Source organism: Echeneis naucrates, chromosome 16, assembly GCF_900963305.1.
Source record: "Echeneis naucrates chromosome 16, fEcheNa1.1, whole genome shotgun sequence".
NCBI lineage: Eukaryota > Metazoa > Chordata > Actinopteri > Carangiformes > Echeneidae > Echeneis > Echeneis naucrates.
In genome coordinates, this window is record NC_042526.1 from 10,988,852 (window position 1) to 11,003,090 (window position 14,239).

At 38.4% G+C, this 14,239-nt stretch overlaps 2 protein-coding genes across 3 annotated transcripts; one reads left to right on the plus strand and one right to left on the minus strand.

Moving 5' to 3' along the window:
- The first annotated feature begins 433 nt into the window (after window positions 1–433).
- rbm28 (RNA binding motif protein 28) lies at window positions 434–7,806 on the plus strand. 2 transcript variants are annotated; one of them, XM_029522859.1, is made up of 20 exons: window positions 434–771; window positions 1,026–1,172; window positions 1,268–1,374; window positions 1,519–1,594; window positions 1,708–1,800; window positions 1,934–2,005; window positions 2,158–2,260; window positions 2,359–2,567; window positions 2,658–2,724; window positions 2,821–2,930; window positions 3,030–3,103; window positions 3,252–3,387; window positions 3,631–3,695; window positions 3,821–3,979; window positions 4,206–4,355; window positions 4,489–4,563; window positions 4,670–4,784; window positions 5,029–5,167; window positions 5,650–5,764; window positions 7,241–7,806. In XM_029522859.1, exons 1-20 carry the CDS (start codon window positions 654–656, stop codon window positions 7,376–7,378), a joined length of 2,268 nt encoding a protein of 755 aa, XP_029378719.1. In that variant the 5' UTR covers window positions 434–653; the 3' UTR covers window positions 7,379–7,806. The 2 variants fall into 2 exon arrangements, with proteins under 2 accessions (XP_029378719.1, XP_029378720.1); XM_029522860.1 differs by having other exon boundaries at window positions 2,359–2,558.
- Window positions 7,807–8,352: 546 nt separating this feature from the next.
- On the minus strand, window positions 8,353–8,932 carry lepa (leptin a). The gene is made up of 2 exons (XM_029523489.1): window positions 8,786–8,932; window positions 8,353–8,685 (listed from the first exon to the last, which is right to left on the minus strand). Exons 1-2 carry the CDS (start codon window positions 8,930–8,932, stop codon window positions 8,353–8,355), a joined length of 480 nt encoding a protein of 159 aa, XP_029379349.1.
- Between the last annotated feature and the right edge of the window lie 5,307 nt (window positions 8,933–14,239).

Genomic DNA, 14,239 nt, shown 5'->3' on the forward strand with positions numbered 1-14,239 from the left:
GCATTTGTATATTGTATCAAATTGTTCAAATCACTCAGATGATGTGATCAGTTTATTTCCATCATAACTACACACTTTTGTGTAGAGTTTTAGCTGTTTCTATTTGTCTGTAAATTACACAAATCCACATTCTATATGGCAGGTTGATAGTAGTAGTGTATGTTGTTTGTCGAAGTAGGAGGCATAATATAAAAATATTAACTTTTTGAATATGTTTTTTTATATCTCGTCTCTTTCAGTTCTAATTCTGTTCCAAATATTTTTTTATTATACTTGTTTCTCCGCCACTGAATTTTATGAATATATTGAGTTATATGTGATTTTTGTGAAGACGATTTTAAAATAACGTTTCTGCTGGGCGGAAGTGTGATGCTGAACTGGGACATGCCCCCGGAAGTTATCGCGAGAAGTGATGACTTCCGCTAACTTTCTAAGATGTCTGCCTACTTATGTAAACATGCGAACAAATCCTTCAGCTAATAGTGTGCGTGTTAAACTCTGACATGTAGTCATCTCACGGAATCGCTTGTCATCGAACTGTGATATTAGCTTCCAATGTTGAATTGATGACAAATTAGACACTTTGTGAGTCATTGCCGAGCTTCACAGGCTGATATTATCGTGCTAACGTTAGCTTAGCAGCGCGGAGCACCATGCCTGCTCAAACCATATTCGTCCGTTCTCTACCAGCTTCAGCCTCAAATCAGCGTCTTGAGGAAATATTTTCTGAAATCGGTCCGATAAAGCAGTGTTTCGTGGTCAAAGAGAAAGGTAAACGTTTCCACCATTTCTTGGCTCATCTCTTTATTTAATTTCCTTGTACTTTTTTAATAGATGCTTTACCTAACGTTTACAGCAATGTCCTTCGTGGCACTGAAGCTTTAGTGATGTATCTCATTGGTTAAGTTTAAAAAAGCAATTGGAGATCAAATACACTGAACTTGAAACTGTAAATGTGTAACTCCGAAGGGGCAGTGCAACAACAGTATAACAGCATAATGAATTTAACTCCACTTGCAAACCAGGAACTGAAACTTGTCGGGGATTTGGGTATGTCACATACTCCATTGAGGAAGATGCACAGCGAGCCTTGAAAGAAGTCAAAGATTATGATGGACAGAGGCTTTTTCTGTCAGTAGCGAAGAAGAAAATAAGAGACAAAAAGAAAACAGGTGGGTCAAAAAACATTGTCTCCCTGAAACTTTCAGGCCTAGAAGGGATCTTTCAAGATGTCCTCCTGTTAACTTTTGTTTTGTCTTTCATGTAGCAACTGAAAAGCCAACTACAGAACCGAAGGAGAATGAATCTAAACCTAAAGGGTTCAGGAAGAAGCAACAGAAAGCAAGACTCATCATAAGAAACCTCAGTTTTAAGGTTTGTGCACTCCACTGCATCTTTGAAAACAATCCAGAATTGGCATGTTTCTTGATCAATTTCCTGAAATTAATAGTTGTTTACAGAGAACACAAAATATTCCAGTTGCATTACCTGCAGGATGATACCTATCTTGTCTTATAGTGCTCAGAGGATGACTTAAAGGAAGTGTTTTCCAAGTTTGGCACAGTCCTTGAGGCCACAATTCCCCTGAAAGATGGTAAAAATTGTCTTCTTAGTACCATGTCAAAAACATTGTGGGCTATCATTTGACTGTTGAGTAATGTCCTTCCTGTAATATTCTGTTGTGTTTTTTTATATATATATTTATAGATGGGAAGATGCGAGGATTTGCATTTGTCATGCTAAAAAAAGTACCTGAGGCAGCAAAAGCCCTTAAGGCTATGAACCTTAAGGAGATAAAAGGTCAGTGACCAAGACACTTTGGTTAATCCTGTGTGAGAAACACAATTTGTCATTGTTGTCATCAGAGCTTGACTAACAAACTGTTATTCTAGTTGGATCGTGTCTGCATAGTTGAATATTATTTTACTCACAGGTCGGCAGGTAGCAGTGGACTGGGCTGTACCTAGGGACAAATTTATTGCCACACAGAAATCCTCAATTGCAGGTAATTTTTATGCAACAGTTAGCAACAGCATCACCGTTTTAACATACATTAAGTAACATGAGAGAAGGTGCCTGTGTCCTCATAGCCTCAAAGTATGTCAATAGTGAATTAAGGACATTAATGATAACAATGTATTTTCTTCATCTCCACAGAAAATCTAACTTTAAAGCAGGCATCTGAAAAACAGCCAGACTCAGAAAGTGACTCTGAAGATGACGATGAACAAAAAAAACAGCCACCACCTGCAAAGAAACAGTGTGAACTTAAAACATAATTAATTGATATACCAATAACTGTTATACTTACTGTCAGACTAACTTTACTGATTATTTTTTTGCCTAATGTTTCCACAGAGTTAAGTCAAAACCAGCTGTGCAGGAGGTGCAAGAGTCTCAATCAGAGGACGAAGATGATAGTGTGGATCAAGCCAGTGAGGAGGAGGAGGAGGACGAGGACGACGAGGACGACGACGACCAGTCCCTCGATGAAGATGATAATGAGAGTGTCCTTGATTCAAATGAGGAGCAAGATGAGAGCGATGATGAACCAAACAGTAAATCAGGTTTCAATTTCAGCATGTTTCTTTTAATGTGAATACATTCTTTTTTTTGTTGCTTTGACCTGATTTGTCTGCTTCCTTTTTTTTGTCAAGCTGAAATTAAAACCTCAAAGAAGCTGCTTCCCTCAGATGTGAAAGAGGGCAGGACGATTTTCATCAGGTACACAAGTCTTTCAACAACCTGTTTTGCTTTATCTTACTCATTTCTCAATTAAAAGTGGTTCATCTGTCTTATGTTTTCACTACTTTGATTTAGAAACTTGTCCTTTGACACAGAGGAAGAGGGTCTTGAGGAAGTTCTCCTACAATATGGGGAGCTTAACTACATAAAAATTGTTCTCCACCCAGACACAGAACATTCAAAAGGTCAGTCATAGCAGTCTTTGATTTTAACACTCTTCTCCATCATTTGGACAAAGAAAAAAAAAAGCGTGATTAACACACTTTTGGTTTGTTGTTTTACAGGTTGCGCTTTTGCTCAGTTTAAGACTAAAGAAGCTGCAGACAAATGCATAGCAGCAGCACAGGATGAGGCAGAGGTAATTTTCAACCTCACGCAGGCATTCTAAATAATAAGTTCAAAATATTTCACAGGTCTTCCTTTATTATGGTATGGCTATAGTTTGTGTGCTTTGTGCAATCCACGGCAGTCGATGCCTTGTTGTAACATTGGGCCGTTTGATGCAGAATGGCGGCATTCGTGTAGATGGCAGAAAGCTTTTTATCATGGCAGCAGTGAGCAGAGAGGATGCTGCCAAGCTAAAGGTCAAAAAGGTGAAGGTGGAAACAGGTACCAGGAACCTGTTCCTGGCCAGAGAGGGATGTGAGTACTCTTGTTAATCCTCAATTTTTCCCTCTCTCCTCTATACTTGTGCTGATGTTCATTCACAGCAGCCCATTTGAAAATGTTTAACTATGATATCTCATCTAAGATGCTAAGAAAACCATGTTCAACTTGTGAAATCCTTATTTAAAATAGAATATTTAATTGTGTCACACAATTGTTTCTCTCTTGTTTGTTTTTTTTTTTTTTTTTTTGGTATTCTCTTCTGGTTTCAATGTGCAGTGATCCGTGCTGGAACGAAGGCTGCAGAGGGTGTGTCTGAAGCAGATATGATCAAAAGAACCAGGGTGAGTATATTTTTTTTAATTAACATTAATCTTCATTTTGAGATATTTAAGTACATTTTTCCATTAGAGACAATGTGAAATTTAACTCAATTTAATTTGATATTGTGGTTTTGTTTTTATCTTAGTTTGAAGAGGTAAAGAGGGCCAAGCTTCGGGACCTAAATGTTTTTGTGTCGAGGAATCGTCTGTGTGTCCATAACCTCCCTAAGTCAGTGGACAATAAAAAGCTAAAAGCACTTTGCCTTCAAGCCAATAAGGGTAGCAAGGGAGTCCACATCACAGAGGTGAGAAACCATGGTATATGGGGAGCCTTTCAATAAATTCAAAAAGTTTCAAAAGATCACTATTTTATTGCAACTTTGAAGAACCTTCCTGAAAAGAATTTTGTTGGGGTAACATTTAGTGTGGGGCAGTTACAGAACTGAAACCATTGCCATTTTCCCAGTAGAGGGTGTTGTTGTCCCCTGTGTTCATGTGTTTTGTGCATTTGATCCCTGTTTCTCCTTTCAGTGCCGGGTGATGTATAACAAGAAGCCACAGAAGGGTCAGATGATGGGGCAGTCATTAGGCTATGGGTTCATCCAGTTCCGGGAACACGAACATGCTCTCAGCACACTTCGTCACCTTAACAACAACCCTGATATATTCGGCTCACACAAGGTACTTGTCTGCATGAGAGTGCTTCATTGATGAAATCATCCTTGGTGGATTTAAAACCAGCTTTTTTTTTTGTCTTTTCTTAAACATGTATTCATTTGTACCTTTTCTGATCCAATCATGTATCCCCCTGCAGAGACCTATTGTTGAGTTCTCCCTAGAAGATTCAAGGAAACTGAAAATAAAAGAAATGCGGCAGCAAAGAAACAAGGTGCATTTCTTCTCTCTTTTTTTTTTATAGTTTTTTTGGATCTATTTTGTGTTGGGGTTTTTTGTTTGTTTTTCTAAATTGATCATGTGGGGGTTTTTTGTATCAGTCTTTCCAAAATCAGCGAGCAGCAAAAACTCCGTCCCAGGCACCTGTAAATGGAAAAGGACCTACTGAAAGTGGAGGAAAACAATCCTCAGCAGAGCTGACAAGAAAGGAAAGAGGTATCAAAATATTATTAAACAGATGGGTTTAAATAGGATTACTGTTGTTCTGAATACATCCCAATCAGTGGTGCTAAATGATGTAATAATTCATTTTGTTCAGTGTTTCTAGTATCCATGTAAAAAGTGACAAAATTGGCCCAGGACCAATGCAGTAAAGTACTGAAAATGACGTCATCTGTGTGTCTATCACTGGGCTACACTTATAGTTCTCTTTCTTTCTCTTTCTTACTCTTTTCTTCAGCTCCTCCTAAAAACCAGAAAAAAGACGGGCACTTTTCCGGCTTTCAGACCAACCCTGAGGTCGAGCATGTAAATTTGGAGAACGGAAAGAAACGAAAAAAGGTTCTACACATGCCATCTCACCGGGGTCCTAAGATCAGGTACAGTTTTATTACCCTTAGTTTCTTTTCTACAGTGCTCTCCCTGTTACCACTTAAGCAGATAGATGTAAAATTCCCAGCATGGTTTTAGAATACTTTTAAATCAGTTTTGACTAAGCAGGGTTTTTATAATTAGACAGTTGTTAAAATTGAAAAATAGAATAAAATAGAAAATCTCTGCTTTGCATGGTCCCTTCTCACAATTTTGAACTTTAAGATCTCTTTCTTTTACACTTTTTGCTTGTTTAAACATATCAGTATTAGTGAATTTTGTTCTCATCCGTTTGCCACACAAGTTTCTGTATCCACACCTCAGTTGTGTGATTAACCTGGATTTGAGCTGTAATATGGAAAGAGCTCTAGTTTTACACTAAGCTGTAGACCATTAGAAAACATTGCGTCTTAAAACCATGAATAAAAAAAGTCACTGTGACTTAACTGTGAGCATCAGCAAAGCAATTATGAACTGTTCTCTTTTTCAGAATGCGTGACAAAGGAAAGCAGCAAGCTCCAGTATCCAAAAACACAAGGCCTCGATCCAACAGGAGAGAGCGCCAAAGACGACAGATGGAGAAGCCCACACAGTCCAGAAACCAGGTTTCTACATATCCTGTTGTACATTTTTATTCATAGTTGGTCATTTTCACATGTCAAGAATTAGCTGCAAATAAACAATTTTTTTTTTAGAAACAATTTAACATTAGCTCCGTCAGTACTAAGTATAGACTGTGTATAAAAGTTGATGTAGACTCGGGAGGCTGAAAAGCAGAGTGAATGAAAAAGTCAAATCTGAAGTAGATATATCTACTGACCATCAGGGGCGACTCCATGGTTGCAAAAAGAAGTTTGATAATACATTTTTTAGAAAAAACACAAGAAACTTGTGCGAAGTAAATGGGAAAATGTAAGTTCCTTTAATTGTCCCACTGTGGAGAGATAGAAATGGCCCTCTATCTCAGTTGGCGTAATACTTCACATTTTCTGAGTTTGTAATGCTAGATGCTAGTTTTCAAGGTTTTTTCAATACATCATCCTATTTAGGGGAAAATAGACCATAAAAGCAGCATTTGTGTATCCCCCACTCCTCCTCAGCTCCAACTTTTCCTCCAAATATGGCTGCTTCTGGTTTCAGAAAACCAAGTTAACAAACTCCCAGTCTCAAACCTGCACTTCATGAACTATTTAGTGACCTCGCAGTGGGTTCGAAGCAACGTGATTAAAAACATTTAAGCTGAGACTAGTTAAAATGTTTTTTCTTTTTATTTGGAAGAAACCTAAAGGAAAAGCAAATTCAAACAATTTATGGCAACTTATGGCAAACATAGATGAGCAGTCTTCATTGACTGCTCATCTATGCTTTCCAGAGGATTAGTCCCTGTAAATGACTTCTGGTGCCACCTAGTGAAATTGTAATGGAATTACCACAATACTGTTTAGGAGAAGGAGGAAGTCATAACAAGTAGGAAGTCATGGAAGATGGCTGAAAGTAATCAGGTATTTCACAAGATTTATACAAGGTCTTTGAAAAGTTACCTTGTGCTTGACTTCTCTCTGTTGTACCCATTAGTCCCTGATTTCCACGGCTGGGCAGCCAAATGCTGTGTCCAGTTGGAGTTTCTGGCAGTTCTATTGGGTTGTTAGCCAACAGAAGTGTTGCCAGCTGATAGTGTTATCATTGGATTTGAAGACTTATTTTCAAACATTACTGGGAATAAACCTGGTACATGGCTGGAATATGTACAGATGTCAACTGGGGGCTTGAGGCTGCACATCTTGTTACCAGCAGGTGACTGAGCCTCTCTGGTTTCCTGGCTTTTGGGCTAATTCTGGGAATAGGAGGAGCACTTCAAGTTCACCCAGCTTCGCCCCCAAAAACTACATTTACATGTATCATTAACAATAGAGTAGACGTGAATAAATGAACGTGACTTTGAGCAAGATCACCACAGGTGATACAAGCAAACACTAATCTTTATCTCATGTTGTTAAAACAGTAGCCCAACAGTTTGGTGACACCTGATCAAATGTCCTGTAGCACGTCATAACCGTCTTTCTTTTGTCTTTTCTTTCCAGAACGTTAAAACAGCAAAGAGACCTTTAAAGAGCCGAGGGGGGGACCGTTTCGACAGCCTGGTAGAGCAGTACAAGAAGAAACTGATGGGTAATGGTGAAAGGAACACTATTAAAAGAAACAAATGGTTTGATAGTTAGTGTGAACTGTATATTTGGGGTTTTTTTCTGTGAGAGAAGAAAATATGAAGTGAGTTAAACTTCACTTAATTTGCTTCATCTTGTTCCATTCTCATCTTTTTTTAACACAAAGACAAGCTTAAAGAATAGACATTTTCTGTGTACTTGTCATTTAAAAAAAAAAAAAATTACCAAAAAACTTGAATTGGAGTTTTACTGTTCATTATTACCTTTTGTATTAAATCCTTATTGATTGCAGTTTTAAATATGACATGTTGGCCATTATTCACGCCCCAATACACCCACAGTCTGAATATATAAGTGACATGAAAGAAGGACAGACACAAATCAGATTTAATGTTAACCTGATCCGCTTTGACTGTAACATTCATCTGATTTCCTCTCATCCATCACTCATTTCACAACACCAATAAAGTTCAAAGACAAAACATTGTTCTGTCAAATATTTATTCATAGTTTAAATCCAATAGTCATAAAAACATCTGTACAACAATTTTACAAAAATATAGACATCTGCTGATATAAATAGTTATTTTAGAAGAGCTGATGATATTGCACTGAAATAAAGCTGGCCTTAGTTCTTGTGCAAACACATCAGCTAAATGTCCTGTTTTCAGGAATTTCATGACATCGCTGTTCGCTGTGATTGTTCCTTATTCTCCTGCAGCTTTCAATTGAAGAACAGCTTTTTTTTTTTTTTATACAACAATGGAGTCATAGTTCAAAGAATTAGTGTACAAATGTTCCTCTGGAAACAAATCTTTTTGCTGATATTCCATTGAATAGAGAATGTTAGAAAAATATTCAAGTAGATAAATATATAATATAATATAATATATATATATAATATATATACATAAGTGCATATTCAAGAATACATTTACCCTAAAAGGCATTGGAAACGTTCAGCATGGCCATGGGGATTCCAAAATCTGACTCTGTTGCAGACTTGTGCAGAGAACCATGTCCGTATTTCAGCAAGTCTCAAGCTGATCCAGATTTTTCAGCAGAAGATTGAGGAACTCTTTTACTCTCATCAGCGCTTCAATGGTCACTGTGTGGATGAACTCTTTTCGGCTCTGTAGTTTCTGCAGTGGCTCCAGCACTGAAGGCTTTGGCTGCTGCTCACTGCAGTGCCCCTGCCGCCACTGACTCAGGTAACCTGTCAGCGAAGAGATTTCAAACTTGATCTGGGACACCCTAGAGAGGCTGTCAGAGATAAGGCTGTTGTAGCCCTCCAAAACTGTAACGATGGAGGGTAGTCCATCCAGATCAGCAGGGGGACTGAGTCTGAGTCCAGGAGGCGCCTGCAGCAAGAGAGAGAACTTGGTTCAATCCAAAGATAGTTCAACACCTGTAAGCATTTCAAATCTTATCATCCCAGAACTACAGTTATCCAAAGGTTACCTGGAAGTCTTTGTCCAGCCTGACGACCAGCTGTTCTGCCATCCATTTTACTTTTGATTTCATCTTCACCACCTCCACTGGCAGAGGTGCAGCTGTACATAAACTTACGAGTGTCAGGGAAAAAAGGAGGGCCAGAGTGTAGTCCATATTCCCACCTATGTGTGTAGATCAAAACAGCACCGTACGTCTGGGAGGGGAGTGAAATTGGACATGGTCAGACATCCTGCAGAGCATTCTGTCATTTTATATTGACTGTAGATCTCCAGCTTGAACTTGCTGTCTCACCATTGTGTCATCTCACAATGGCAGTAGGCATTCGTGCTCATCAGCATGTCATCAGTTTATGCTTATCAACTTAGTTCCTGCTAGCAATTTACTCAATATGTTTGATTATGGCAGCAAATATTTGTGGTAGAAACACCTGTGAATTTCTGGATGGTACAAAGATCACTGACTTTGGCTAACGCAATCTTTCTCAGCCCCCAGATGTCTGTGCTACAGGAATCTACATCAGTCACAGGCTGTGTAAAGAACAGACTGAAGGGAAAGTGCTAATCAGCCTGAGATATGAGGTACATAACTGGAACTTTAGCAGAAATACAATTATTTGTCAAAGAAAGAGGAACTGACATTTGAAAATAAAATAACCATTTAAAATCCCAGAAGAGCCTTTAACTCCTTAAAGTCTGAAGTTGAACAAACAGATAAAGATAAAGTTTAGACACAGATGGTGAAATAAAGATGAATAAATGCAGAGGAGGGTTGGCCTTACCTTCGCTGCTGTCTGTGTGTATGCCACTGTTGAGCTCCATCAGGATATCTTATAGTGGAGGGCTGTTGACTCATCTCTTACTCACCTCTGTCCTTACCCTCATTCCCCCCCACATCCTACTTCTCACTTACCTCTCTGCATCTCATAGCTCTGAATCTCTGTGGACACTGAATGGGGCGGGAGCCAAGTTTAATATGCACTCCATATATTTTTTGTGTGTTCACAAAAACAAACGTGCATTCTGTTTGGGTCACATGGAAAAAATATACACAAACTGTTTTATCAAGATCGTAAGTATTTGAGGACGCATCTGATTTTTTTCCTCTAGAAATTGTTAAAAGTGTGTTTTAGTCCAACGGTTGCCACCAGAGTCTGGGATAGTAGAGTGTTTTGGGCAAAGGTATTAGAACACTAATTTTAAAAATTTGAGGAAAGTACTGCATGTTGACATACAAAATCCAGAATTACACAATTCTTCCCTTATCCTGTGCAATGCTTACTGATGGATTAAAGAAGAAAATTGCCTTAATGGATCCAGTTCTGTTACTGCAATGAAACTTTGAGCTTGACTGAATAGTCACTATGCCTTATGTGTCATATCATGCTATGTCACAAACTTTTTTTTTTTTTTTCAGAAAATTGCATAATCCCAACAGGGTCCAACAGTTGCATGTGTATTTACCCAGCATGTGCCATAATAGTGTGTCAAAGCAAAACTGGTGTGTGTACTAACAGAAAAAGAAAGTACAGCAATACGCAATTATGAATGAAATGTAGAAATGTTCACAATATAATAACCAAATTAATGACCTTGTCACTTACGTTTGTTCATATTCGATAATGGATCTTTTCATATTTTTGCTTTTTTGCTTATTACTCAAATAGTAATTGACTCACAACGTAATTGACATACTGCATTTTTAAAAAATCTGTCACATTTTAATGCAGTTGCAGATTAGCATTCAGGTGATGTTAAATTAAATTGAAGGATTGGGAGTGTTCTGTTTCAGTCACAAAATGATTGTGATACGTTCAAGTGGTCACAAACTTAGACAGCTTGGATCCTCTGAATTCACACTGGCCTACAGAAACCAACCCTGCAGCCTAAATTAGGTTTCACTTTAAAAGAAATTCTGTAAATGATTTGTTTGGCGTTTCACTTACGGGTTCTTGAGTAGTATTGCATGTAAATAGAATTGACAAACAAGTGATAAAGACCAGCTGTGTCAAATGTAGGACATCTCTTTTTTTTAATTCATGGATACATTTTGAAATTAAATTCCACCTTACTTTAATTCGCTCAAAATTTTGCAGAAAGATAAGTGAAAAATTACTGTAAATCCTGCACACCATTTATTGCCTCATGCCCGTGCTCCATGAAACTGAGAGGTCACATGCACATGCAGACAGACGCAGAGTTCTGATAAAATGATTAACACATGGCCATTGCTACAGTTAGGGCAGAATAAACAAGATTGTATGCGGGTGAAAACTGTTGGGGAAAATACAGAATGAAAGGCATGTTTCTGGGAAGAAATGCAAGTGGATGACAGTGTCTTGCACCTTCAACGGGAATGGTGTATTATTCATAAAAGAAACACTTGATGTAATGAAGAGACTGATTAAATTACATGTTTTCAGACTGTCCATGTAAGACTTCACTGGTGGCCCAGGGTGCTCTCTTGCCAGCAACAGAGCTGACATGTGGGATGAATAAATGCAGCCTGTTGCTAAAACTATTTTTAAAACAAGATTTTTGACTGCCAGTATGTGATCCCTCAGTATCCAGGAAACATTTAAGTATAAGGCAGCAGCCAGTCATGAACTGGTTACAACTATGATATATGTGGAATGCATATCCAATGCATCTCCTTTTTAAATAATGCAATGCTTTATTTTTGTTTTAGATCTTTGTATTATCTTTGGTATTATCAATTGAAAGCAGGAGTCAATTAAAGCAGCAAAAAAAAGGATGGGTCAGGGTGATTTCCTCCACGCTGCAGTTGTGGTTTAATTAACCCAAAGTTGTCGGTATGCACAAATTACCTCCAAACAGCAGAAATGTATGACATTGTGAACCGCTACAGAAACAAACAGCGGCCATTGAGTTTCATGTTGGATGTCCCTTTGTGATCGTGAAGAGTCTGAGTGTCCCTGCAAGACAAGAAGTCACCTCCTGCAATGTGGCAGGACACCTCATTAATAATTCATGAAGATTTGTGTCACATGACTTACAGGAGCATGTGAGTCATAGCCTCATAAAAAGTGTGCGCCCCACTTTCATTAAACACATAGTATCCATTAACCTTTTAATGCCAGAAGGACAGGTGTGATCACTTTACCAGTGAATGGTGTAGAATCATACAGTAAACTATACGTTAAAGTGTTGCAGAGGCGTTCCACTCAGCACGGGACTGAGCCGCATCAATAGGCCTCACGCAGCATCCAATTGCTTGTCCAGATGTGGTGGTAGAAACCAGGAATTCCACTCAGCAAGACCTGCTTGGATGAGTCACAGGAATGCTGGGAATTTACATTCACTGACTGTAGACGTGCTGCCATGCAGGCCGTAGTGTTTTCACCCCAGACACACGAGTGACGTAAAAGCTACGAAACTGCTCTAAAGAGAGCTGAATCAGCATTTTCATGTGGGGGTGACAGGGCTTATGAATGAGGCAGAGCTCAGCAAATGTCTAGCCAGAAAAATCTTTCCACAGAACACCATGTTCAACAATGCTGCGTGGTAGCACAGAGCTTTTTATATTCAAACATTAACAGAGAAAAGGGGTCCAGTAGAAAGGATTACATGAAAGGAAACATGGCCATTCCTAAAAGCGTATTTTTGACAGACTTTACATTCCTCTGAATGCTAAATAAGACATCTGGCAGCACCGTTCCGTCCAGCTACATGACGTAACAGAGAAGTCTTTTGCTGCAATGACCAAAATATTTTTTATCTATGACAATAAATACAGAAACACACACTGACAAAATATCGTTATTGGAGATTCACAGTTGTGTGAATGTGAACAATTAGATCACATTTCATACAATGTAACTTCTTTGGAAGAGACGCCTTTCAGAGAGACAGAGAATGATTTACTTCTTTGATAGAAAGGCAGCACCGCTCCGGACGACCAGATTTGACATAATCTACTCTACATCATGTATTGCACTATAAATAAAAACAATGCCAAAATGCCCATTAAAACCACACACACACACTTCTTGTGTTGATTGGTCAAAGTCAACATCCAGCAGCTCCACACCATTTCACAGTTAACCATTTATATGTTATTACATGTTTCATATGCTGCAGCATGTGAAACACACAGACAATTAACTGTTAGTATAAAGTTCAAATGGTGTGAAATTATGCCATACAGTGTGACAGGAAATATGCAGATGTACAAAATGCATGACACAGTATGTATTACATCAGATCCCACCTCCACTCTCATATCGCACATCACACATATCAGTCTCACCGTATCACAAGCCTCGCTTTATGTTACACTGCTGGTTTAACAGGGTGTCATAAAAAAGGAAACTGGGAAGGAGTATGTTGATTGTGCGATTTTAATGAGACAGATGTTAATTTCAGCAGGAATATGATTATTTTATGAGGTAGTTCATGAGTAAATTATGAACTAAAATCACCAGACCATGTGTTACATTTGTATTTAAATTTAAAGTAATTAGAACAGAAGGTCCGATATTGTAGAATGTGTTGTATATGAATGAGCTTTCAGGCCAGGCAATAGAGGACTCTATTTTAATTCAACAGACGTTGGAAAAACCTGAATAATGAAAAACGGCTCTATTATACCATGTGGTTATATTTTTACAGGACAATCTTGAAACAGTATTCACAGCAACAAAAGTGTTATTGGTCACTGAACACTGCCTCTCATTACTTACAATGGAGTTGTTTAAAGCTGGAATTTTCCAGTGCAGATAGGAGGAGCAATAACAGTGACCAAGAGCCCTAACTGTAAGAGTCTGTATTGTCTTAAGATCGACTCGATAAAATGTGAAGCAATAATTTAACACACATGGAAAAATAATAAGCGATTAAGATTGCATACACCACTCCACCCCAGATTAGCAGATGAAGATGGATGGATGGATAAGATTGTATATTTTATCTAACTGATTAACCCTAACGCTCCCCATCAGGCTGTGAGAATCAGTTCCGCTTTGTCTTCTTAATTTATCAAAGAACAAGCTGTTGTTCTTTGATATATTATATTCTTATATATTCTTTGATAAACATAATACTGTTTTCCGTCTTTTTAACTTTCACGAAAAAACTTGAAACGATAATCAGTTGGTGAGTGAATCCAGGTATTGGTCAGTTGTTTTAATCTGCCCCTGACATTCAGATGTGCAGGTCATATCTGTCACAGCAGGAGAGAAAGACAAAATATTTCTCAGTGGACTTCAGACAAATCATTTTTGCTCCAGTTTCAGCATCCATGTACAAAAGGCATGTGGGAGGCAATCTCATCTCGTTGAGGGAACTCATGAAAACCAGTTCTACACGTGTGTTGCAGATGTGTTCAGGCGTTTATCATGATCATCTAACATCTAGTATCACCAGCAGCATGACTTGACCTCAGGTAAGTCCTGAGATCAAGTCATGCTGCTGGCAGGCAGCCACCAACTGACCTGGTGAATCT